A 27,979-nucleotide genomic window follows, 5' to 3' on the forward strand; every position below is an offset into this window, starting at 1 on the left:
CATTTGATAAAGACTACACAGATGCACATGTGCAACAGCTGCAGAAGTTCTACTTTTTACACATACTACCTAGGTTGGCTGATGATTTGGCTGAAAAGAAGATACATCTCTGCCCAAAGTACCTGGAGCTCTTTAAGTAAATGGGAGTGAGCAGTAGATTGAATATGCTGGGCATAGACAATTCAATTAGTTTGAGCATGCACTTACTTCATGAAGTACTGTTTTAATAAATATATTAAATAATACAAAATATACTACTATTAGATAATCAATTTATTAAGAGATATACCTACACAAACACAGTGTCATGATCTCACCAGTTTATTTTTCATAAGACAAAGTCAATTTTTCATAAGACAGAACCAGTTAAAATAGGCAAGTTGGTATAAGCAGTTGTGTGAGCTGACAAAACAATGATTTAAAACAAATACAGCTAACAGTTGGAATAAAATAATGTTACAAATGCTGACAATGTTTTGCAGTTCATTAATGGAAATAAAGTGATGTACATTTTTGTAATACATAAACAATCAGTGCATGTTAGTCATGTTGATTGTGAAATAGTGTCACGTCCTGACCAGTATAAGGGTTATTTGTTATTGTAGTTTGGTCAGGACGTGGCAGAGGGTATTTGTTTTATGTGGTTCGGGGTGGTGGTTTATTTAGTAGGGCGTTTGATTTATTATTTCCGGGGTTTTGGGGTTTTTGGGTAATGTTCTATGTGGTCTCTGGTCTTTTGTATTTCTATGTCTGGTTTATTGGAGGCAGGACTCTCAATTGGAGGCAGGTGTTTTCTCGTTGCCTCTGATTGGGAGTGCTATATATGGGTATGTGTTTGGTTTAGTGTTTGTGGGAGATTGTTTCTTGTTTTGCATGTGTGAGCATGACAAGACTGTTTCGTTGTTCGTGCGTTCTTTGTTATTTTGGCGTTCTCTTGATTTAAAATTAAATACAAGATGAGCATCCACATTCCTGCTGCGTTTTGGTCCTCCATTCCCGACAACAACCGTTACAAATAGTCTCTATTTGCTAGAAATAAGCTCTCCTCTCAGATTTACAAGAGCTGCACACATTTTAAGTATGTTGGCAATTTTAGGGACCAAACTAATAGGCAGTTTGTGAGAGAATCTTGTACACCTTAAGACGCCTTATTGCTCGTTCCACATGAATACGGACATTAGCAATGCGTCGTGTGCGAGTGACCTGCTCATTTGTCAACTGGCATTTCTTGCGTGTAAATGCTGGTAAGACCAAGCGTACATTCCGTTCCTCTAGCAAGTCCCTAATTGTGAAGCCACGGATCCTCATCACCTCATCTCCAGCACGCAAATGGTTCTGTGTTATGAACACATCGCTACATTTCCCACCATTAGCCTCTGAAATGAACACAACCATTCCTGATGGAGCAGTTGCTACTAGATATTTTACAGTATTACTGGCATAGTAGTGACTGTAGAATTCACTTCTTGAGTCCAGATTTTAGCCTTCTGCAAAACACTTTCTGAGCAGTCAATAACACAAGTTGTGTTTGAAAAATTATCCTGAAAAACCTGTGGCATAGCAGCCTTTATTGTCTCACGAGGCAGCCATGGAATGAGATCCTTGGTGTGCTCAGCAATAACATCTATCCAGAATTTCAACGTTTTACTGACCTGAACAGGTGACCTTTTGAAGTGTCTTGCTAAATCAGCTATTACAAAGTTCTAAGTTTCATTAGTGTCAACAGAATTTGGTCTACAACCGGCATTGCTGATGATGTGGGGGCAAAACCTTGGAAGCAAGACACAACAGTGTTGAATTCTAGTAGTGGAATCCCTGTCTACAGCAGACAGTCTGCATCATCTTTCAATGTAACATCTGCAACAGATAGTGACCTCTCAGGGGCTGGTGCAGTTGTCATGCCACATGTGATGATAGGTCCTTTGGAGTAGGTGTGGTCCTCCATTGCTGGGTCTGACCACTGTGTTTGGGTATCATGGAAGGTCTTTGAAATAGAACCTCGCTCCTCAGAAACCTCCACCACACCAGGCTCATCTGCAGGTGATGATTAGTTGAATATGAATATAGATGATTAGTTCATGAGATTATTTGGTAAGGATCTGGAAAAGCAAATACACTAATTAGGGATACTTTTAAAAACACTTTAAACTCCCTGTGCCTTACTTATATTGTTTATCAGACTATTCACTACTGCAAATAAACCCAGTGGGATACATAGACTAGGTTTAATATTTTCAAAACAAATATTCTGTATCTATTAGCTAGAACAGGGAATGAAATTAACACCTGCCAAATACAGGGTAAATGTTGGCTGTGGCAGGTAGGTTATTATTATAAATTAAGAATAATCATGGATTAAAGGTTACACAATATGTACCATATTTCTAATGTCAGGTAGCCTACCACTGACTCAGTGTTTACAATTATAAAGCGTTTAGCATAGATTTCATAAGAGGCAAAAAAAAATATGGTAGAAATGAAAGAGATTCATTTCAGACCCTGACTAGGACCTAACGTAGTCAGATTCTAGTAACAAAAACTGAAGACAAACACGCGATATGAAAACTAGTCGACATAACGTTACCTATTCTTGTGACATGTCTGTCAACCCTCCTGTTGAGGCGGCGTCTCATAACCCAGAAAGAGGGTTGAGTATGGGTTATCCTGCGTTGGCGTTTTATCAACAAAGCGAAACGAGGGGGGACTTTTTAAAGTTTTTGAGCCAATTTCTTTTCACTTTGTCGTCATTTGGGAGGCAATGGAAACTGTACCATCTCGTGACAGGAACATTCTGATTTAGTTTTAGGTTTATGGTCGAAGGACTCCAATTTCAACATCTAGCGAGTGAATATCTTATTATTCCTTATCCCAGTTGCCTAGCTTCTAAAACCAAAAATACAGCTGGTTAACTCAGTACCGCTACTTCCGCAGGAAATGCCACCCATAATCGTTTCCCCAGGAAACTTGTGGATAAAAACATGTTTTCACTTTGTCATTATGGGGAATTGTCTGTAGATGGGTAATACATTGATGTAATACATTTTGAATTCAAGCTGTAACACAACAAAATGTGGAATAAGTCATGGAGTATGAATTAAATATTTCTGAAGGCACTGTAGAAGCAAGTTGTGGTACCTTAATTGTCTTCCGAAAAAAATTACATTTACATGAATATTGACCACAAAGATTGCCATTTTCCCAATGACTATAATGGGGGATTCTGCTTCCTGGATACAACAGCCTGCAGTATACAGGTTGGCCTTCAACTTGAGATCCTCGATGAGATGGGACAGTCATAAAACAGAGTCATGTTGAAAGTGAAACTATGCCCCCTCTATTCCTGTAACGGTACCATTTACAGGAAATTGGTATAGAAATAAGAGAGCCAGATTGCTCTCTCTACTTGATAGATTTGTAGAATGATCTAGTTATTCTATATCTAACACTGGAAAGTGAAACTTACTGCACCAGTCAGTCAATTTCACTTTCTATTGTAGCCTATATAAGTGCAGCTGCAATTATTGTTTCACATCTACATCAGCATCTCAGTCTCAGGAGGAACTAATACTAACAAGGTAAGTCTGTGGCATTACCAATTATTCTACTGATAAATATTGGTAGAGGACCTGCTTGATATACAGTACAGTATATTCTTCCCATTTGCAATGTAAAAGGAAAAATCTAATTGCTATATTGCAATGTTTGTAGAAGCTTGCTGTAATTTGTGCACAAGGGGAATGTGTTACATTGTCTTCTATTGTTCCTACAGTATATAGCCTTTACATTACAGGGCAGTTTCCTAGATACAGATTAAGCCTATACGATAAATACAAAATAAGACATTATACTTTAACACAAATTGAATTGTAACCCGTCAAATTGCATTCCACCCATCTTTGCTTTCACAAACACCTGACAAGCTAGTTTGAAGTGCATTTTTTGTTACTAAATACATTACAAATGTATTGGAAACAGGTTATTTCACATGCCGTGGAAAATGTCAGACTTGCAAACGAAACGTGTTAATTTTGTGTGAAATGTCCGGCAGGGAATACTGGACTAATGCTTACTTTAAAACAAATATGTGTTAATAGGGCAGTAAATATATACTGAACAAAAATATAAATGCAACATGTAGCAATTTTAAAGATTTTGCTGAGTTACAGTTCAGGAAATCAGTCAATATAAATTAGGCCCTTAATCTATGGATTTCACATGACTGGGCAGGGGCGCAGCCATAGGCCATAGGCCCACCCACTTGGGAGCCAAGCTGACCCACTGGGGAGCCAGGCCCAGCCAATGAGAATTAGGTTTTCCACACAAAAATACTTTATTACAGATAGAAATACTACAATGCTCACTAATAGGGATGTAAACAAATTTGTGCACAAAATGTGATAGAAATACGCTTTTTGTGCATATGGAACATTTCTGGGATCTTTTATTTCAGCTCGTGAAACATGGGACCAGCACTTTACATGTTGCGTTTATATTTTTGTTCAGCGTAATACAAAAAATGTATGTATTCAGTGGAATGCACTGTACTTCGGCATGGTCTGCCACTAGTGCTGAGCAATTAGTGCTTTTTGGTAACCATCATTTATTCATATTACTTTACTTAAATAAAATATTTCAGTTGTTGTGTATATTACATTTGTTTTATTTGATGACTTCATTATTTAATTCCAAGTCATCATCTCCAAAGAGCTGCGGTCAATGCTGTCTGACAAAATCACTATTTAAGTAGTTCTTCAAAGTAAATAAGGCATACTTTCATGACTGCTGATTACCAACTGTCAATCACTTAGATCATGTATTTTCAGGTAGAGATAAATCACGAAGCAACTGCTCCCTATCCCCTTTGAGCATGCATTTTTCTGTCTCTTCTCACTCTCAGTGACTGCCCCACACTAACCTAATGTAGCAGGCATAAAAGAAGCAAACTGAAAGGACAAGTAGGTGCGCAATGGATTATGGTCAATGTAGTTAATTACCATGTTTTCGGCACTAAACTATGTAGAATATTGGCCTGTTGGAAACTACAACTCCCTAATATGCACAGTTCGGGTTTGATCTCATTTATTTCTAGAAAAATAAACAACTGCGTAAACAAGATGGCGCCGACAGAGAGGGCTGCCTCGCTTCTAGTCATTAGATAACTTTGCAGTATTTTGTTTTTTTATGACTTATTTCTTACATTGTTAGCCCAGAAAATCTTAACCTCTCTAGGGTAGGGGGCAGTATTTTCACATCCGGATAAAAAACGTACCCGATTTAATCTGGTTATTACTACTGCCCAGAAACTAGAATATGCATATAATTGTTTGATTTGGATAGAAAACACCCTAAAGTTTCTAAAACTGTTTGAATGGTGTCTGTGAGTATAACAGAACTCATATGGCAGGCAAAAACCTGAGAAGATTCTGTACAGAAAGTGCCCTCTCTGACCATTTCTTGGCCTTCTACACTCTCTTTCTTGAAAACTTAGGATCTCTGCTGTAACGTGACACTTCCTAAGGCTCCCATAGGCTCTCAGAAGGCGCCAGAACATTGAATGATGACTTTGCAGCCCATGGCTGAAAAACAGTAGTGCATTTGGTAAGTGGTCGATCTGAGAACAATGAGACGGGCGCGCGTGTGCACGTGAAGACTCCATTTTAGATTTTGAGTCTTTGAACAAAAACAGGGTTTCCCGGTCGGAATATTATCGCTTTTTTACGAGGAAAATCGCATAAAAATTGATTTTAAACAGCGCTTGACATGCTTCGAAGTACGGAAATGGAATATTTAGATTTTTTTTGTCACGATACGCGTCCGCGCGTCACCCTTCGTCACCCTTCGGATAGTGTCTTGAAAGCAAGAACAAAACAGAGGATATTTGAACATAACTATGGATTATTTTGAACCAAAACAACATTTGTGGATGAAGTAGAAGTCCTGGGAGTGCATTCTGATGAAGAACAGCAAAGGTAATCCAATTTTTCTTATAGTAAATCTGAGTTTGGTGAGTGCCAAACTTGGTGGGTGTCAAAATAGCTAGCCCGTGATGGCGAGCTATCTACTCAGAATATTGCAAAATGTGCTTTTGCCGAAAAGCTATTTTATTAATCGGACATAGCGATTGCATAAAGGAGTTCTGTATCTATAATTCTTAAAAGAATTGTTGTGTTTTTTGTGAACGTTTATCGTGAGTAATTTAGTAAATTCACCGAAAGTTTGCGGTGGGTATGCTAGTTCTGAACGTCACATGCTAATGTAAAAAGCTGTTTTTTGATATAAATATGAACTTGATTGAACAAAACATGCATGTATTGTATAACATAATGTCCTAGGAGTGTCATCTGATGAAGATCATCAAAGGTTAGTGCTGCATTTAGCTGTGGTTTTGGTTTTTGTGACATTATATGCTAGCTTGAAAAATGGGTGTCTGATTATTTCTGGCTGGGTACTCTGCTGACATAATCTAATGTTTTGCTTTCGTTGTAAAGCCTTTTTGAAATCAGACAGTGTGGTTAGATTAACGAGAGTCGTGTCTTTAAAATGGTGTAAAATAGTCATATGTTTGAGAAATTGAAGTAATAGCATTTCTAACGTATTTGAATATCGCGCCACGGGATTCCACTGGCTGTTGAGTAAATCAAAATCAAAATCAAATCAAATTTATTTATATAGCCCTTCGTACATCAGCTGAAATCTCAAAGTGCTGTACAGAAACCCAGCCTAAAACCCCAAACAGCAAGCAATGCATGTGAAAGAAGCACGGTGGCTGGGAAAAACTCCCTAGGAAAAACTCCTGAGAAAGGCCAAAAACCTAGGAAGAAACCTAGAGAGGAACCAGGCTATGAGGGGTGGCCAGTCCTCTTCTGGCTGTGCCGGGTGGATATTATAACAGAACATGGTCAAGATGTTAAAACGTTCGTAAATGACCAGCATGGTCAAATAATAATAATCATAGTAATTGTCGAGGGTGCAACAAGCACGTCCGGTGAACAGGTCAGGGTTCCGTAGCCGCAGGCAGAACAGTTGAAACTGGAGCAGCAGCATGGCCAGGTGGACTGGGGACAGCAAGGAGTCATCATGCCAGGTAGTCCTAGGGCTCAGGTCCTCCGAGAGAAAGAAAGAAAGAGAGAATTAGAGAGAGCATATTTACATTCACACAGGACACCGGATAAGACAAGAGAATACTCCAGATGTAACAGACTGACCCTAGCCCCCGACACATAAACTACTGCAGCATAAATACTGGAGGCTGAGACAGGAGGGATCAGAAGACACTGTGGCCCCATCCGATGATACCCCCGGACAGGGCCAAACAGGCAGGATATAACCCCACCCACTTTGCCAAAGCACAGCCCCCACACCACTAGAGGGATATCTACAACCACCAACTTACCGTCCGAAGACAAGGCCGAGTATAGCCCACAAAGATGTCCGCCACGGCACAACCCAAGGGGGGGGCGCCAACCCAGACAGGAAGACCACGTCAGTGGCTCAACCTACTCAAGTGACGCACCCCTCCCATGGACGGCATGGAAGAACACCAGTAAGTCAGTGACTCAGCCCCTGTAAAAGGGTTAGAGGCAGAGAATCCCAGTGGGAAGAGGGGAACCGACAAGGCAGAGACAGCAAGGGCGGTTCGTTGCTCCAGCCTTTCCGTTCACCTTCACACTCCTGGGCCAGACTATACTTAATCATAGGACCTACTGAAGAGATAAGTCTTCAGTAAAGACTTAAAGGTTGAGACTGAGTCTGCGTCTCTCACATGGGTAGGCAGACCATTCCATAAAAATGGAGCTCTATAGGAGAAAGCCCTACCTCCAGCCGTTTGCTTAGAAATTCTAGGGACAATTAGGAGGCCTGCGTCTTGTGACCGTAGCGTACGTGTAGGTATGTACGGCAGGACCAAATCGGAAAGATAGGTAGGAGCAAGCCCATGTAATGCTTTGTAGGTTAGCAGTAAAACCTTGAAATCAGCCCTTGCCTTAACAGGAAGCCAGTGTAGGGAAGCTAGCACTGGAGTAATATGATCAAATTTTTTGGTTCTAGTCAGGATTCTAGCAGCCGTATTTAGCACTAACTGAAGTTTGTTTAGTGCTTTATCCGGGTAGCCGGAAAGTAGAGCATTGCAGTAGTCGAGCCTAGAAGTAACAAAAGCATGGATTAATTTTTCTGCGTCATTTTTGGACAGAAAGTTTCTGATTTTTGCAATGTTACGTAGATGGAAAAAAGCTGTCCTTGAAGCAGTCTTGATATGTTCTTCAAAAGAGAGATCAGGGTCCAGAGTAACGCCGAGGTCCTTCACAGTTTTATTTGAGACGACTGTACAACCATCCAGATTAATTGTCAGATTCAACAGAAGATCTCTTTGTTTCTTGGGACCTAGGACAAGCATCTCTGTTTTGTCCGAGTTTAAAAGTAGAAAATTTGCAGCCATCCACTTCCTTATGTCTGAAACACAGGCTTCTAGCGAGGGCAATTTTGGGGCTTCACCATGTTTCATTGAAATGTACAGCTGTGTGTCGTCCGCATAGCAGTGAAATTTAACATTATGTTTTCGAATGACATCCCCAAGAGGTAAAATATATAGTGAAAACAATAGTGGTCCTAGAACGGAACCTTGAGGAACACCGAAATTTACAATTGATTTGTCAGAGGACGAACCATTCACAGAGACAAACTGATATCTTTCCGACAGATAAGATCTAAACCAGGCCAGAACTTGTCCATGTAGACCAATTTGGGTTTCCAATCTCTCCAAAAGAATGTGGTGATCGATGGTATCAAAAGCGGCACTAAGATCTAGGAGCACGAGGACAGATGCAGAGCCTCGGTCTGACGTCATTAAAAGGTCATTTACCACCTTCACAAGTGCAGTCTCAGTGCTATGATGGGGTCTAAAACCAGACTGAAGCGTTTCGTATACATTGTTTGTCTTCAGGAAGGCAGTGAGTTGCTGCGCAACAACTTTTTCTAAAATTTTTGAGAGGAATGGAAGATTCGATATAGGCCGATAGTTTTTTATAATTTCTGGGTCAAGATTCGGCTTTTTCAAGAGAGGCTTTATTACTGCCACTTTTAGTGAGCTTGGTACACATCCGGTGGATAGAGAGCCGTTTATTATGTTCAACATAGGAGGGCCAAGCACAGGAAGCAGCTCTTTCAGTAGTTTAGTTGGAATAGGGTCCAGTATGCAGCTTGAGGGTTTGGAGGCCATGATTATTTTCATCATTGTGTCAAGAGATATAGTACTAAAACACTTTAGTATCTCCCTTGAGCCAAGGTCCTGGCAGAGTTGTGCAGACTCTGGACAATGAAGCCCTGGAGGAATACCCAGATTTAAAGAGGAGTCCGTAATTTGCTTTCTAATGATCATGATCTTTTCCTCAAAAAAGTTCATAAATTTATTACTGCTGAAGTGAAAGCCATCCTCCATTTGCGAATGCTGCTTTTTAGTTAGCTTTGCGACAGTGTCAAAAAGAAATTTCGGATTGTTCTTATTTTCCTCAATTAAGTTGGAAAAATAGGATGATCGTGCAGCAGTGAGGGCTCTTCGATACTGCACGGTACTGTCTTTCCAAGCTAGTCGGAAGACTTCCAGTTTAGTGTGGCGCCATTTCCGTTCCAATTTTCTGGAAGCTTGCTTCAGAGCTCGTGTATTTTCTGTATACCAGGGAGCTAGTTTCTTATGACAGATGTTTTTAATTTTTAGGGGTGCAACTGCATCTAGGGTATTGCGCAAGGTTGAATTGAGTTCCTCGGTTAGGTGGTTAACTGATTCTTGTCCTCTGACGTCCTTGGGTAGGCAGAGGGAGTCTGGAAGGGCATCAAGGAATCTTTGGGTTGTCTGAGAGTAGACGATTTCGTCCCACATACCCTAGAGAGGTTTTAAGTGTTATTACATACAGCCGAGAAGACCTATTGGATATCAGAGCGACGTCAACTTACCAGCACTACGACCAGGAATACGACTTTCCCAAAGCGGATCCTTTGTCCGCACCACCCAGGGCATTTGAACTGACCCCAGAGGCCGACCCAAAACAACGCCGCCGGAGAAGAGGAAGACGGAGCGGTCTTCTGGTCAGACTTTGGAGGTGCGCACACCACCCACCGCTTCCGAGTATATTACTCGCTAATGTCCAGTCTAGATAACAAGGTCAACGAAATTAGGGCAAGGGTTGCTTTCAAGAGAGACATCAAGTATTGTAACATACGCTATTTCACGGAAACACGGCTCTCTCGTGATATGCTGTCGGAGTCGGTAAAGCCACCTGGATTCTCGGTGCGTCGTGCTGACAGAAATAAACATCTCTCTGGGAAGAAGAAGGGCGTGGGTGTATGTTTCATGATTAACGACTCATGGTGTAATTTTAACAACATACAGGAACTTAAGTCCTTTTGTTCACCTGACCTAGAATTCTTCACAATCAAATGCCAACCGTATTATCTCCCAAGAGAATTCTCTTACGTTATTGTTACAGCAGTGTATATCCCCCCTCAAGCTGATATCACAATGGCCCTCAAGGAACTACACTGGACTTTATGCAAATTGGAAACCATATATCCTGAGGCTGCATTTAGTGTAGCTGGGGACTTTAACAAAGCTAATTTGAGAACAAGGCTACCTAAATTCTATCACCATATCGCCTGTCACACTCACGCTGGTTAAACGCTGGACCACTGTTACTCTAACTTCCGCGATGCATACAAGGCCCTCCCTCGCCCTCCTTTTGGCAAATCTGACCACGACTCCATTTTCTCCTCCCTTCCTATAGGTAGAAACTCAAACAGAATGAACCCGTGCTAAGGACTATTCAACACTGGTCTGACCAATCGGAATCCACGCTTCAAGATTGTTTTGATCATGCGGACTGGGATATGTTCCGGGTAGCCTCAGAGAATAATATTGATTTATACGCTGATTCGGTGAGTGAGTTTATAAGGAAGTGTATAGGAGATGTTGTACCCACTGTGACTATTAAATCCTACCCTAACCAGAAACCGTGGATAGAAAACTGAAAGAGCGAACCACCGCATTTAACCATAGAAAGGAAACTGGGAATATAGCCGAATACAAACAGTGTAATTATTCCCACCGCAATCAAACAATAAAAATGTGGGGGAAGAGACTAAGTGGAGACGCAATTCAATGACTCAGACACGAGACGTATGTGGCATGGTCTACAGACAATCACGGACTACAAAAGGAAAACTGAATTCTTGATTCCAGACAAACTAAACACCTTCTTTGCCCGCTTTGAGGATAATACAGTGCCACCGACGCAGCCAGCTACCAAGGAATGTGGGCTCTCCTTCTCCGTGGCCGATGTGAGTAAGACATTTAAACGTGTTAACCCTCGCAAGGCTGCCGGCCCAGACGGCATCCCTAGCCGCGTCCTCAGAGCATGCACAGACCAGCTTGCTGTTGTGTTTACGGACATATTCAATATTTCCCTATCCCAGTCTGTTGTCCCCACATGCTTCAAGATGGCCAGCATTGTTCCTGTACCCAAGAATACAAAGGTAGCTGAACTAAATGACTATTGCCCCATAGCACTGACTTCTGTCATCATGAAGTGCTTTGAGAGACTAGTCAAGGATCATATTCCTCCCCTTACCTCTCACCCTGAACCCACTTCAATTTACAGGTGCATCAAAGCTGGGACTGAGAGACTGAAAAACAGCTTCTATCTCAAGGCCATCAGACTGTTAACCTCTCTGGGCTAGGTGGGACGTTTGAGTCCCACCCTAGTTAACAGCCAGTGGAATCACGTGGCGCGAAATACCTCAAAAATGCTATAACTTCAATTTCTCAAACATATGACTATTTTACACCATTTTAAAGACAAGACTCTCGTTAATCTAACCACATTGTCCGATTTCAAAAAGGCTTTACAGCAAAAGCAAAACATTAGATTATGTCAGGAGAGTACCCTGCCAAAAATAATCACACAGCCATTTTCAAAGCAAGCATATATGTCACAAAAACCAAAACCACAGCTAAATGCAGCACTAACCTTTGATGATCTTCATCAGATGACACTCCTAGGACATTATGTTATACAATACATGCATGTTTTGTTCAATCAAGTTCATATTTATATCAAAAAACAGCTTTTTACGTTAGCATGTGATGTTCAGAACTAGCATACCCACCAAAAACCTCCGGTGAATTTATTAAATTACTCATGATAAACGTTGAAAAAAAGCATAACAATTATTTTAAGAATTATAGATACAGAACTCCTTTATGCAAACGCTATGTCAGATTTTAAAATAGCTTTTCGGCGAAAGCACATTTTGCAATATTCTGAGTACATAGCTCGGCCATCACAGGCTAGCTAATTTGACACCCACCAAGTTTGGGGCTCACTAAATTCAGAATTACTATTAGAAAAATTGGATTACCTTTGCTGTTCTTCATCAGAATGCACTCCCAGGACTTCTACTTCATCCACAAATGTTGTTTTGGTTCAAAATAATCCATAGTTATATCCAAATACCTCCATTTTGTTAGTGCGTTCAGGTCACTATCCGAAGGGTAACGCGCGAGCGCATTTCGTGACAAAAAATGTCAAAATATTCCATTACCGTACTTCGAAGCATGTCAACGCTGTTTAAAATCTATTTTTATGCTATTTTTCTCGTAAAATAGCGATAATATTCCAACCGGGCAACGTTGTATTCATTCAAAGACTGAAAGAAAAAAATGGAGAAGTCTCGTGAAAGGGCATCTCAGTCTCACTGTCCCCAGGCTGACCACTTACAAACTCTGCTGCTGTACTTTGCCCAGAGACAGCAGACACCCCATCCCACTTTCTGGCGGCTTTAGAGAGCCAATGGAAGCCTTAGAAAGTGTCACGTTACAGCACAGATGCTGTATTTTTGATAGAGGTGCAACAGAAGGACAACAAATTGTCAGACAGAGCACTTCCTGTATGGAATCTTCTCAGGTTTTGGCCTGCCATATGAGTTATGTTATACTCACAGACACCATTCAAACAGTTTTAGAAACTTCTTTTAATCGACTAATTATATGCATTTTCTCGTTTCTGGGCAAGAGTAGTAACCAGTTTAAATCGGGTACGTTTTTTATCCGGCCGTGAAAATACTGCCCCCTAGCCCCAACAGTTTATACAGCCATCACTAGCACAGAGAGGCTGCTGCCTACATACATACTTGAAATCATTGGCCACTTTAATAAATGTTACACTAGTCACTTTAATAATGTTTACATATCCTGCATTACTCATCTCATATGTACAGTTGAAGTCGAAAGTTTACTTACACCTTAGCCAAATACATTTAAACTCAGTTTTCCACAATTTCTGACATTTAATCCTAGTAAAAATTCCCTGTCTTAGGTCAGTTAGGATCATCACTTTATTTTAAGAACGTGAAATGTCAGAATAATAGTAGAAAGAATGATTTATTTCAGCTTTTATTTCTTTCATCACATTTCCAGTGGGTCAGAAGTTTACATACACTCAATTAGTATTTGGTAGCATTGCCTTTAAATTGATTAACTTGGGTCAAACGTTTCGGGTAGCCTTCCACAAGCTTCCCACAATAAGTTGGGTGCATTTTGTCCCATTCCTCCTGACAGAGCTGGTGTAACGGAGTCAGGTTTGTAGGCCTCCTTGCTCGCACACACTTTTTCAGTCCTGCCCACAAATTTTCTATCGGATTGAGGTCAGGGCTTTGTGATGGCCACTCCAAAATACCTTGACTTTTCTGTCTTTAAGCCATTTTGCCACAACTTAGGAAGTATGCTTGGGGTCATTGTCCATTTGGAAGACCCATTTGCTACCAAGCTTTAACTTCCTGACTGATGTCTTGAGATGTTGCTTCAATGTATCCACATATTTTTCCTCCCTCATGATGCCATCTATTTTGTGAAGTGCACCAGTTCCACCTGCAGCAAAGCACCCCCACAACATGATGCTGCCACCCCCGTGCTTCGCGGTTGGGATGGGGTTCTTCGGTTTGCAAGCCTCTCCTTTTTCCTCCAAACATAATGATGGTCATTATGGCCAAACAGTTCTATTTTTGTTTCATCAGACCAGAGGACATTTCTCAAAATCTTTGTCCCCATGTGCAGTTGCAAATCGTAATCTGACTTTTTTATGCCGGTTTTGGACCAGTGGCTTCTTCCTTGCTGAGCGGCCTTTCAGGTTATGTTGATATATGTCGATGTAGATGCTTTTGTACCTGTTTCCTCCAGCATCTTCACAAGGTCCTTTGCTGTAGTTCTGGGATTGATTTGCACTTTTCGCACCGAAGCACGTTAATCTCTAAGAGACAGAACGTGTCTCCTTCCTGAGCGGTATGACGGCTGCGTGGTCCCATGGAGTTTATACTTGCGTACTATTGTTTGTACAGATGAACGTGGTACCTTCAGGCATTTGGAAATTGCTCCCAAGGATGAACCAGACTTGTTGAGGCCTATGATTTTTTTCTGAGGTCTTGGCTGATGTCTTTTGATTTTCCCATGATGTCAAGCAAAGAGGCATTGAGTTTGAAGGTAGGCCTTGAAATACATCCACAGGTACACCTCCAATTGACTCAAATGACTTGAATTGTGATACAATGATACAATAAGTAAAATAATCTGTCTGTAAACAATTGTTGGAAAAATGACTTGTGTCATGCACAAAATAGATGTCCTAACCGACTTGCCAAAACTATAGTTTGTTAGCAAGAAATTTGTGGAGTGGTTGAAAAACGAGTTTTAATGACTCCGACTTCAACTGTATGTACTGTATTCTGTACTATCTATTGCATCTTAGCCTATGCCGCTCTGTCATTGCTCATCCACGTATTTATTTATATATTCGTATTCCTTTACTTAGATTTGTGTGTATTAGGTATCTGTTGTGAAATTGTTACATATTACTGATTAGATATTGCTGCACTGTCGGAACTAGAAGCACAAGCATTTCGCTACACTCGCAATAACCATGTGTATGTGACCAATAACATTTGATTTTATTTGATTTTGAGCTCACAAATGTTTTTTTATTTTATGTAATTCAAATATTTCAACCCGACGTCGGTTCTATAAAGATTGTAATTGTGTCAATATGTTGTGAATATTGTAGAAAATCCTCACAGCCATTTTCCATACTGAAAAGTGATGAACCACTTGGTGCGCACCAGCTTACCATGCAGTATGTTCCTCCGAAGTGTGAGTTGTAGAAATTACAATCTTGGGTTTGGGGATTTCCACCAGTCTTCGTGGTTTTTTTAAGCAGGGAGCATAAATTGTACAATTGTAAAGTAACACAGTATCTTTGAAGTTGGAACCAATGTATAGTCCCGAGTGGTGCAGTGGGCTAAGGCACTGCTTCTCAGTGCAAGAGTCGTCACTATAGTACCTGGTTCAAATCCAGGCTGTATCACATCTGGCTGTGATTGGGAGTGCCGTAGGGCAGCGCACAATTGGCCCAGCCTTGTCTGGGTTTGGTCGGAGTAGGCTGTCATTGTAAATAATAGTTTGTTCTTAACTGACTTGCCTAGATAAATAAATATTTAAATATCTGATAGGGTCCAATATCTGCTAGCTGGACATTCATCTCTCGATGTTCATCTCAAAGTGCACCAGATTGATGCATTTAGCTATTGAAATTTCTTTTGTTTTCTTCTGGGGGAGACCCCAGGACCAACCTATTAGGGTTCCCCCTCTGGCTTTGGGCAGAGCCCCCAATGTTCTCAAATCCTAGCAAAGCCCCTGGTGCCGGCCAGCATGGATGGAAAAAGAAAAGTCTGAGCCTTTTGGGCAAAACACTGGGGTAAACCCTGTACTGAAATACGCCGTAGAAGCATTTTCAATGGAGCCATTGAGCATTTTTTTATTCCAGGACCAGGCTTGATCTGTCTGTGAAACTGCCCCTAAATGTTTTGTGTGAAATAAATAGAGGTCAAATTGCTGACTTATAACGAGTGCTTTGCGTTTCTTGGTCAGTAGTTTCTCGATGTCTGAAGCCCCTTTCTCTACCATCTCATAAGGAGAATTCTTCACCTGGCTGAACTGCCTTCTTTTCTCAATGTAGATCTGCAAAAAGAGTTTGAAATACAAACATCATCATTTTGAGTGCAGTTATATGATAGTTCCATATGTTGTACTGATTGTATACTGATTGTATTACAGTATTTCCCATCATCTGCAACAGTTTCCAATCCTTGAGTTGTCAGCAACAAGGAGGCACCCAGAACATACAGAACATATATCTGTTTGTATGTGGCTCTTTGCAGACTCAGATAGTATTTTTATATTCCCCCTCTGAAAAGCAAAGATGGGCATAGGAGAGTCTACATCACCAGCACCACCACCACCAAAGAAGGGTAAGAGACATATGACATAACTGTAAAATACCCTTATAGTGAATATATCGACTGTGAGTGCAAATTCTGTTCAAGCACAGTTCATCAGTCACAATTCCTGTCACTTGTTCAGGAAATCAGCATACTCTGTTTTAGCGCATGCATTGACAACAGTCCCAAGGCAGTACATATCATTGATTGTAGTCTACTCTCAGTTATTGTGTGTAATCAAAATCATCAGATTCTTTTGAAAATTATAGATGTGGGTATTGGAATCTGCAAAACAATAATGAAGTTCATTTAATCAAAATGTGTCCCATGTGTGTCACACAGAATTTGACCAACAATGGAGGAAAACATGTTGGAGGTAAGTACTATACTGTCTGACCAAATAGGGAGGATGAAGGAGTGGAGCTCCCTCACTTTTTTCAATTTGAGAATACACAGAGTTGGAAATATTATTTCTGGAAAATTAATTATAATAAATTCTAAATACTTTTTTTCTAATCACCATAAAAAAATCCATGAAAAACAGAATGACAAACCAAATAAATATGTATAGCAGCCTAGAGGTAGGTAAATGGTCATTTCTTCCCTGTCTTCTCTCTGGCGGTGGCAAGAATGATGAAGAATATAGGCTACAGTGGTTCCTCCTTTAAAAGTTGTGTCATACTGCGGCACACTTTGAGGGCTGCTGCAGCATTCTGTGGCACGTTATCTATTTGTCAGCCATTTTTTTTGTTAATACAAGTTATTGTTAGTTTGACCAGCAGAGGGCATCTTTGAGAAGCATTTTATAGTCTTCCATATTGCAGGCACGCGGGAGACCGGGGTTCAAGGAGTAGATAAGAATTTGTTCTGAAATGATTCCATATGTGTTATTTAATAGTTGTGATGTCTTCACTATTATTCTACAACGTAGAAAATATTAAAAATATAGCAAAATCCTGGAATGAGTCCAAACTTTTGACTGGAACTTGCTTAATTAATTTGATTAATATTATGGTGTTTCTATTCCATGAAAAACAAAAAACCCTCTGGGTTTCTGTTAGGATGGAACGGAAAATATGGCGCTGTACAACGTGACGGTCGGCAGTACAGTACTGGACTATTTAGCTAAAGAATCCCTGTGTCGTGCGGATGTACGTGTGCACTGTGGAGGCCCGTTGGAGGCTTAATCACTTTCGCCAATCAGAACATTGTACAAACATCTACATTTATCATGTGTCTGACTTGAAGTTCATAGAACTCAATGTAACCCCTCTTGTGCAGTGGAATCCAAAACAATGTGACCACTTGGTTACGGTGACACTGTTCCGCCGAGGACACCCAAACCAGAGTGGCCACTGCAAAAATCAAGGAGCCTGACCCTCTCTGGAAGTTGCTGTAGCCCTGCTTGGGATATTTAGCCTACATTGGCTATTAGTTGAGACGCAGGGCCTGTTCTATCTTGGTACTGTATGTCAGGGTGGGCAATTGGAAATGTGAACTGGGCCAAGTTGGAGATAATAATGCATTTAGATTATAGTTTGAGATGCATGAACACACCACACCAAAAGCTTGATTTTATGACTGTTTTAAAATGAATTTCATGCTATTCTACATAGTAATGATTTATGTTCACTACGTGGTGAATTGATTTGATAGTATGTTTAATCTATGCAAATAAATTATATGAATTGATGGTTCACCTCTCTGTTTTCTTTTATTCTGTGATAGGGCATATTGTAGCCATGTGTTCAAGCTAATCAAATCAAACTTTATTTATGATAAGCTACACAATACAAAGAGATGCATACTCGCAATAAAGCTCTCCTCACAAACAGAGCAATGATAATAAGCTATATGTATTTGTAGGCTATTTACATTAGGCAGTAGCCTACAAATACAGTGTCTTCAGAAAGTAGTAATACCCCTTGACTTATTCCACATTTTGTTTTGGTACAGCATGAATTAAAAATGTGTGAAATAGATTTTTTTCTTACCCATCTACTCACAATACCCCTTAATGGCAAAGTAAAAACATGTTATAAAATAATTGAATACATTTATTGAAAATGAAATACATAAATATTTAATTTACGTACAGTACCAGTCAAAAGTTTGGACACACATACTGATTCTAGGGTTTTTCTTTATTTTTACTATTATCTATATTGTAAAATAATAGTGAAGACATCAAAAATATGAAATAACACATATGGAATCATGTAGTAAGCAAAAAAGGGTTAAACAAATCAAAATATATTTGAGATTCTTCAAAGTAGCCACCGTTATGACAATGTAGAAAATAGTAAAATTGTCTGGTGGAATTGTCTGGTGGAAAGCAGACTCAACCAGGTTTTCCTCAAGGATTTTGCCTGTGTTTAGCTCCATTCTGTTTCTTTTTCATCCTGAAAAACTCCCCAGTCCTTAACAATTACAAGCATACCCATAATATGATGCAGCCACCACTGTGCTTGAACATTTGGAGAGTAGGTACGCGGGGTTCTCGGGAAACCGGGGTGGCTGGGGGAGCTGTGCTGCTAACAGCCGGGTTACTGAGGGGTTGGGAGGTTACCGTCGTGGTAGTCTGCCTGACAGACAACCCGCGGAATTGCTCCAGCAATGTGTTCAACTCGCGGCCATGGCGTTCGGTCAAGGTCTGGAACCCCTCCATAAGACCACGAAGCAACTCCTTGTGCCTTCCAATGGTGGCTCCTTGGGAGGAGACGGAGTTGCAGGGCTGGTACAAGTCTGCTGGGTCCATCATGGCCAGTTCGTACTGACACGGCTCAGGAGAAGACCCAGATGCAGACAGTTCGAAGTAACAAATGTTTATTACAAAAACGGGGCAGGCAAACGACAGGTCAAGGGCAGGCAGAGGTCAGTAATCCATAGCAGAGCCCGAAAGGTACAGAACAGCAGGCAGGCTCAAGGTCAGGGCAGGCAGAGTGCAGTAATCCAGGACAGTGTCACAAGGTACAGAACGGCAGGCAGGCTCAGGGTCAGGGCAGGCAGAATGGTCAAAACCGGGAAAACTAGAAAACAGGGACTAGAGCAAAACAGGAGTACGGGAAAATGCCGGTTGACTTGATGAAACAAGACGAACTGGCAACAGACAAACAGAGAACCTAGGTATAAATACACTGGGGATAATAGGGAAGATGGGCGACACCTGGAGCGGGGTGGAGACAAGCACAAAGACAGGTGAAACAGATCAGGGTGTGACATTTAAGATTGATTACTATAATCTAAATGCGATTTCTGTCATTCTGGGCACCGCAGGTGGACACACTAATCAGATTACACACACAATGCATATGGGTTTGGGAGAAATGTACCGGTAAATTTAAATGCTGCTGGTCAAATGTCCATGCCACAATTGCATAATGGAAACCCTTCACTGGCCTCATGGTAAAATCCCTGAGTTGTTTCCTTCTTCTTAGGCAACTGAGTTAAGAAGAACGCCTGTATCTTTGTACTGACTGGGTGTATTGATACACTATCCAAAGTGTAATTAATAACTTCACCATGTTCAAAGAGATATTCAATGTCAGCTTTTTATTTTAATAAATACAAATACCAATAGGGGCCTTTTTTTATGAGGCATTAGAAAACCTCCCTGGTCTTTGTGGTTGAATTTGTGTTTGAAATTCAATGCTCGACTGAGGGACATCACAGATAATTGTATGTGCGGGGTACAGAGATGATGTAGTCATTCAAAAATCATGTTATAAAACACTATTATTGAATACAGAGTGAGTCCATGGAACTTATTATGTGACTTATTAAGCAAATGTTTACTCCTGAACTTATTTAGTCTTGCCATAACAAAGTGGTTGAATACTTATTGAATCAAGACATTTTACAATTAATTTGTAAAAATAAAACATACTTCCACTTTGACATTATGGGGTATTGTGTGAAGGCCAGTAACAAAAAAACTAAATTTAATCAATTTTAAATTCAGGCTGTAACACAACAAAATGTGGAAAAAGTCAAGGGGTGTGAATACTTTCTGAAGGCACTGTAGTTATACCACGTAGTCGTAGGCCTATTAGGCTGTAGGCCTACTGCAAATTATTGTTGTTTGTTCTTGAACTGACCGAATGACAGAACTATCCTTCAGCTATCCCTTAGCACCACAAGTTGGTTCAACTTCTTTAACATCATTGAGTGATCCTGGCGCTATCCTTTCTGCACCAAAGGGCATTCCTATGGCTTAAAATAACATCTTATCAAGATCTGTTGCCTATGCCTAGTAGTTATACTCATCACTTATTATCATTATTAGTAGTAGTATTATTATTACAAATAGAAGATTATCACTTCTCACAATGGTGCTCGTTTGGTAAAGTTTGATCAAAGCTGAATCAATGTCTCAGAAGATCACATAATGATTTATAAGCATTTTACGTAACAAAATATAATATAATACCATAGCATAGAAGGACTGTAATGTTACTGTTACACCAAAAACATCTCCTCATATCTAATGAAATTTTAGGATGGTTAGCTGAAGCTGAGTAGTCTGCTCTAATTCTCTCACAAAACAGTAATTCAAGAAGCTCTAAATGCATATTCCCATGAAACGGATTGAGATCAATCAAATGATTGGCATGGAAATGCAGTTGGACATTTCAAAAGTGAAAAATTATCATTCACGATTGACAGTGATGATGGCCTTTTTGAAATTAGGTAGCCTATTCCTAACTTGGTGTTTCAGGGTATTACAAAAATATAACATTTTGTTAAGACAATATGTCTTAATTGAAAACAAACACAGTAAGGTACTTAATTGTTAGCCAGAAAGGATTGGATATTGAGATAAAAATGGCTGCATTGGACCTTTAAATCCTGTTATATTGATGCAATCAATATTGTACATAATTAATAATACTTAGAGATAATTCACCAAAATTACAAAATGACATATTGGTTTCCTTACCCTGTTATTGTTAGTCATGTCCAAATAATCTACAAGTAACTTAATTGAGCTACATAATACATTTTACATACTTGAGGACGATTTGGACATGAAATTATAATATCGGTACCATTGACTTGCATTGGATTTGTGCCACAAATGCTAAAAAGTTAGCATTTGAAAACAAAAGTGGCCAGGTAAACAAAACCAAGGCATGGATTTCTGTTCGACCTTGTCAATAGACTGCTTACAGGCTAAGACGAGCAATATGTCTCAAAATGCGCATCAGGCATGAGCCAATTAAAATAAATGATGTAATTGCACGTGATCAAACGTTGTATTGAAAGCATAAGTAGCATCTTGTTGGAGCTTCTAGTATAAAGTATTGTTGGAGTATTCACAACTGGAGACCTTGATTAGTTGATTATTGGAGTCAGGTGTGTGCCAGCTAGGGCTGGACCAAAAGTGTGTCACCAAAAGTGTGTCACCAATGAGGTCCCCGAGGACTGGAGTTGCCCATCCCTGTTGTAGCATATGATATATATTATAACCCATACAGTATGTCTTCCATGAGATGTGTTACAGAAGTAACACTCTTTATTTTATCTGACAGTAAACAAGAGAGAGATGCCATGGTGGACGCACTGAGGAACTTTGAACTGAGTGATCCTGATGTGGGTCAGCTGAGATGCCTGCTACATGGACCAGTCGGAGCAGGGAAGTCCAGCTTCATCAACTCAGTCAACAACGTTTTCCAAGGACGATCAACACATAATGCCCTGGTAGCTGCAGCCTCTGGCAAAAGTTTCACCATGAAAGTAAGTTGGTTTGCCTAATAAATGTAACTACACCATTCAGGGATGGGATATGGCTTCCTAATATACCTTGGTACACTAAGACATTTCATGAGCCACATACAGGCAGAACAGAGACATGAAGAGAGACTTATAGAAACAAAGAGTGTTCATCTGCACTCTTTTAAAGAGGCCCAGTGCAGTCTAAATTCCGTTTTTCCTGTGTTTTGTATCATATTGTACAACAGCTGATAAAAATAACACTGTAAAAGTGTGAAAAAATGTGATTAGTGTTATTTCCTGAAAATACAATTTACACAGCACCTTCTAATCAGCAGGTTTAACATGGCAGAGGTTTGGCTTAATAGACCAATAACAATGAGTGTTCCAAACCTCTCTGCCAATAACAGTTAGTTTTCAGGTTACATATCTCTCCTATTAGGCCCTCCAATCAGGCCCCTCACTCACACCAGCTCCCAGACAGTCCTAGCAAAATTCTGTCTTGTTAAATAGGTTTTTTTCTAAAAAATGAATTTTAGTTTCATAATGGAAAACTATTACGGTAAGGTACTTAATTGTTACCCAGAAATTATTTGATATAGAGCTAAAAACGGCTACATTGGGTCTTTAATACAAAACATAGTCAGTCACAGATGTGTAGGTTTCAAAAAGTAGGATAATGGGAAGGATAGAAACTGCACACTGTTGGAAACATGGGAAAAAATCCAAAATGTAAGTTCAGAAGCAAACATTTACACTGAGTGTACAAAACATCCCCCCGCATGAGGCGCCATCATATCAAGATTGCAACGCGTTAAACCAACTTACTGATCATGAAATGCACCATTAATATTTCACATAGAGATTAATTGTTTTATATACACTGAGTGTACAAAACATTATGAACACCTGCTCTTTCCATGACAGACTGAACCAAGTGAATCCAGGTGAAAGCTATGATCCCTTATTGATGTCACTTGTTAAATCCACTTCAATCCGTGTAGATAAAGGGGAGGAAACAGGTTAAATAAGGATTTTTAAGCCTTGAGACAGATTGTGTATGTGTGCCATTCAGAGGGTGAATGGGCAAGACAAAAGATGTACTGTAAGTGACTTTGAACGGGGTATGGTAGTAGGGTCCAGACGCACCGGTTTGTATCAAGAACTGCAATGCTGCTGCTTTTTTCACGCTCAACAGTTTCCTGTGTGTTTCAAAAATGGTCCACCACCCAAAGGACATCTAGCCAACTTGACACAACTGTGGGAAGCATCCCTATGGAATGCTTTTGACACCTTGTAGATTTCATGCACCAACGAATTGAGACTTTTCTGAGGAAAAAAGGGGGGAATTGGAGGGGGGTGATGCTGATTGGCTGACAGCTGTGGTATATCAGACCGTATACCTCGGGTATGACAACATTTATTTTTACTGCTCTAATTGCATTGGTAACCAGTTTATAATAGCAATAAAGCACCTCGGGGCTTGTGATATATGGCCAAATCAAATCCAATTTTATTGGTCACATACACGTGTTTAGCAGATGCTTTCGCTGGTATAGCGAAATGCTTGTGCTTCTAGTTCCGACAGTGCAGCAAAATCTAACAAGTAATATCTAACAATTTCATAACATATACCCAATACACACAAATCTAAGTAAGGAATGGAATTAAGAATATATAAATATGTGGACGAAAAATGTCAGAGCGGCATAGACTAAAATAGAATAGTATAGAATACAATATATACATATGAGATGAGTAATGCAAGATATGTAAACATAATTAGAGTGACATTATTAAAGTGACTAGTGTTATATTTATTAAAGCCTCTCTGTGCTAGTGATGGCTATTTAACAATCTGATGGCCTTGAGATAGAAGCTGTTTTTCAGTCTCTCGGTCCCAGCTTTGATGCACCTGTACTGACCTCGCCTTCTGGATGGAAGCAGGGTGAACAGGCAGTGGCTCGGGTGGTTGTTGTCCTTGATGATCTTTTTGGCCTTCCTGTGACATAGGGTGCTGTAAGTGTCCTGGAGGGCAGGTAGTTTGCCCCCGGAGATGCATTGTGCGGACTGCACCTCCCTCTGGAGAGCCCTGTGAGTGGTGCAGTTGCCGTACCAGGTGGTGATACAGCCCAACAGGATGTCCTCAATTGTGCATCTGTAAATGTTTAGGGTTTTAGGTGACAAGCCAAATTTCTTCAGCCTCCTGAGGTTGAAGAGGCGCTGTTGCACCTTCTTCACCACAATGTCTGTGTGGGTGGAACATTTCAGTTTGTCAGTGATGTGTACGCTGAGGAACTTGAAACTTTCCACCTTCTCCACTGCTGTCCGTCGACATGGATAGGGGGGTGCCCCTCTGCTGTTTCTTGAAGTCCACGATCATCTCCTTTGTTTTATTGACGTTGACGTTGAGTGAGAGGTTATTTTCCTGGCACCACACTCCCAGAGCTCTCCCCTCCTCCCTGTAGGTTGTCGTTGTTGGTAATCAACCCTACTACTGTTGTGTCATCTGCAAACTTGATGATTGAGTTGGAGGCGTGCATGGCCACGCAGTCATGGGTGAACAGGGAGTACAGGAGGGGGCTGAGTATACACCCTTGTTGGGCCCCAGTGTTGAGGATCAGCAAAGTGGAGGTGTTGTTTCCAACCTTCGCCACCTGGGGGTGTCCTGTCAGGAAGTCCAGGACCCAATTGCACAGGGCGTGGTTCAGACCCAGGGCCTCGAGCTTAATGATGAGCTTGGAGGGTAATATGGTGTTGAATGCTGAGCTATAGTCAATGAACAGCATTCTTACATAGGTATTCCTCTTGTCCAGATGGGATAGGGCAGTGTGCAGTGTGATGGCAATTGAATCGTCTGTGGACCTATTGGGGCGCTAAGCAAATTGAAGTGGGTCGGTCTAGGGTGACAGGTAAGATGGAGGTGATTTGATCCTTGATTAGTCTCTCAAAGCACTTCATGATGACCGAGGTGAGTGCTACGGGGCGATAGTAATTTATTTCAGTTACCTTTGCATTCTTGGGTACAGGAAAATTGGTAGCCATCTTGAATCATGTGGGGACAGCAGACTGGGATAGGTAGAGAATGAATATGTCTGTAAACACACCAGCCAGCTGGTCTGCAAATGCTCTGGGACGCAGCTAAGGATGCCGTCTGGGCCGGCAGCCTTGCGAGGGTTAACATGTTTAAATGTCTTAATCACGTCGGCCACGGAGAAGGAGAGACCACCATCCTTGGTAGCGGGCCGCATCGGTGGCACTGTGTTATTCTGAAAGCGGGCAAAAAACGTGTTAAGCTTGTCCGGAAGCAAGACGTCGGTGTCTGCGATGTGACTGGTTTTCCTTTTGTAGTCCGAGATTGTCTGTAGACCCTGCCACATACGTCTTGTGTCTGAGCCGTTGAATTGCGACTCCACTTTGTCTCTATACTGATGTTTTGCCTGTTTGATTGCCTTGCAGAGGGAATGACTACTCTGTTTGTATTCTTTCATATTCCCAGTCACCTTGCCATGTTTAAATGCGATGGTTCACGCTTTCAGTTTTGCGCGAATGCCGCCATCTATCCACGGTTTCTGGTTAGGGTAGGTTTTAATAGTCACAGTGGGTACAACATCTCCTATACACTTCCTGATAAACTCAGTTACCATTTCAGTGAATTCGTAAATATTATTATTGGAAGCTACCCGGAACATATCGCAGTCCGCGAGATCAAAACAATCTTGAAGCATGGATTCCGATTGGTCAGACCAGCGTTGAATAGTCCTTAGCACGGGTACTTCCTGTTTGAGTTTCTGCCTAAAGGAAGGGAGAAGCTAAATGGAGTCGTGGTCAGATTTGCCGAAAGGAGGACAGGGAGGGCCTTGTAGGCATCCCAGAAGTTAGAGTAACAGTGTTCTAGTGTTTTAGCAGCGAGCTACAGTCAATATGCTGATAGAATTTAGGCTGCCTTTTCCTCAAATTTGCTTTGTTAAAATCCCCAGCTACAATAAATGTAGCCTCAGGATATATGGTTTCCAGTTTGCATAAAGTCCAGTGAAGTTCCTGCCACGCGTTGCATCATGCCAAAGAACAGCCCTTAACCATGATATATTGGCCATATACCACACCCCCCTGGGCCTTATTTCTTAATTCTACTGTTAAGTTACATACTTTCAGTTGAGTAAACCGAAACGTTAGTCTTGCACGTTTACTTTGTGCACATTTTTGCACTTTGCACATTTTGAGGTATTGTGTCCCAAATAAATCATATATTTGTGCAGTCGGGGATGTTTTATTATGTTTCCGAGTTTGTGGGTATCTATAATTTCCTTCGAAAATAAGAATTTAAGCTATGTTATTAAAATAAAAAATGTCTTTTTAGTATAAGACACACTACTTTCAAGGCCGTAAAGGAGAAAAACGTCTTCCCTTTGCATTCAATGATGTCATGGGTCTGGAGACACAGAAAAATGGGTTGCACCCTGATGACATCATCAATGCTCTGAAGGGCCATCTACCTGAAGGCTATGAGGTAATTCAGAAGTCATAAACACGCACCAGCACGCACGTACACACACACACATACACACACACACACACACACACACATACTAGCCAAAGATTTAAATAAATTAGATGTAAACAAAGTAGTATCATCTGACAAGTCTTATCTTTTCTTGGCCAGTTCAATCCTTTACACCCGCTATCAGACCAAAAAGAAGAATACATCCAGAATCCCAGTTTAAGTGACAAAACTCACTGTCTGGTCAGTATTGTGACAGCAGACACAATCTCTCGCATGAATAAGGATGTCATAGACAAGATGAAACACATCAGGGCAGAAGCCAGTAAACTGCGTAAGTAAGCTCATGAAACCCTTTTGTTTTTTAGGATTTCTAATCTTATCTTAATTAATTGTAACTGTAACTGTGGTTGGGTATTCAGCTGTAGTAGTTCTTGACTTTTAAATATTACATGACAGTATTACTTAAGTTAGTCCTTCTATTAATTAATTATACATTTCTACGGCAGAAATCCCTCAAGTTGTTGTCATGACCATGCCAGACAAGGCTTGTGAGCTGGTGAACAGGGATGTGAAGAGAATCTACTTCAGCAAGGCAATCAAAGATAAGGTAAATCACCGCAGAGCTGATGAAATTTCACAATGGCCACATTCCAGGCTGACTACATTGCCAAATCTCACAACGCCTGGATAAGATTTTACATATCAGCTGACCACATCATATGATAAAGCTGTACTTTTGATGCCCAAAGGTACAGTTGATGACATAGCATGCAATTGGTTGATGTAATGCAACATCTGCAATATAGTCAACCTGGAAAGCGACCGTTAAATCTTGGTTATGTTGACCTGATCCAAAGATCATCCCTCACGCTAAACTTATCCAGCCCTTTTTGTCTTCATCGTTTCTCAGATGCAGATTTGCAGTAATGAGCTGGGCGTTCCCATGAACTGCATCTTGCCTGTGAAGAACTACCATGAGGAGGGGATGCTGGATAACGACATAGACATCCTGATACTGAACGCCATGACTCAGATTATGAACTTTGCCAACGACTACATCTGGGACCTCCAACAACATGCATGAGTGTAACACACTAGGAGATTAGAGAGCCATGCAGTACATAGCCTAGATTGGATTTCAGAGTAATTCAAGGTCAATGTAGTCTTTTTCCCCCATAGGAAATAGGACATTTGTTTTCAAGGCAGGATAAAGTAACATTGGAGGGAAAGTTTTCCTTTACATTTTTTCATATTGTGGTTGTATCGTTTCACTTAATGTAAAAGCCTAAATATACTGTTTAAAGGCACAATATGCACCTGTGTGACAAAAACCTTGAAAGAATGTGCATGCACTGGATATGCATTATACTACTTTAAACTATACATGTAACACCCAACAGTGTACACTTGCATTAGATAAGCTAATATCCTTGCTATAATGCAAAAACATGA

At 40.6% G+C, this 27,979-nt stretch overlaps 1 protein-coding gene across 1 annotated transcript; it reads left to right on the top strand.

Moving 5' to 3' along the window:
* Positions 1-3,523: 3,523 nt before the first annotated feature.
* LOC115150223 (interferon-induced protein 44-like) lies at positions 3,524-27,974 on the top strand. The gene is made up of 8 exons (XM_029693301.1): positions 3,524-3,575; positions 16,293-16,341; positions 16,654-16,687; positions 21,843-22,047; positions 26,384-26,533; positions 26,687-26,858; positions 27,034-27,134; positions 27,438-27,974. The coding sequence occupies exons 2-8, from the start codon at positions 16,293-16,295 to the stop codon at positions 27,609-27,611; spliced, it is 885 nt and encodes a 294-aa protein (XP_029549161.1). The 5' UTR covers positions 3,524-3,575; the 3' UTR covers positions 27,612-27,974.
* Positions 27,975-27,979: the final 5 nt, after the last annotated feature.

The sequence above is a fragment of the Salmo trutta genome, chromosome 16, assembly GCF_901001165.1.
Source record: "Salmo trutta chromosome 16, fSalTru1.1, whole genome shotgun sequence".
NCBI lineage: Eukaryota > Metazoa > Chordata > Actinopteri > Salmoniformes > Salmonidae > Salmo > Salmo trutta.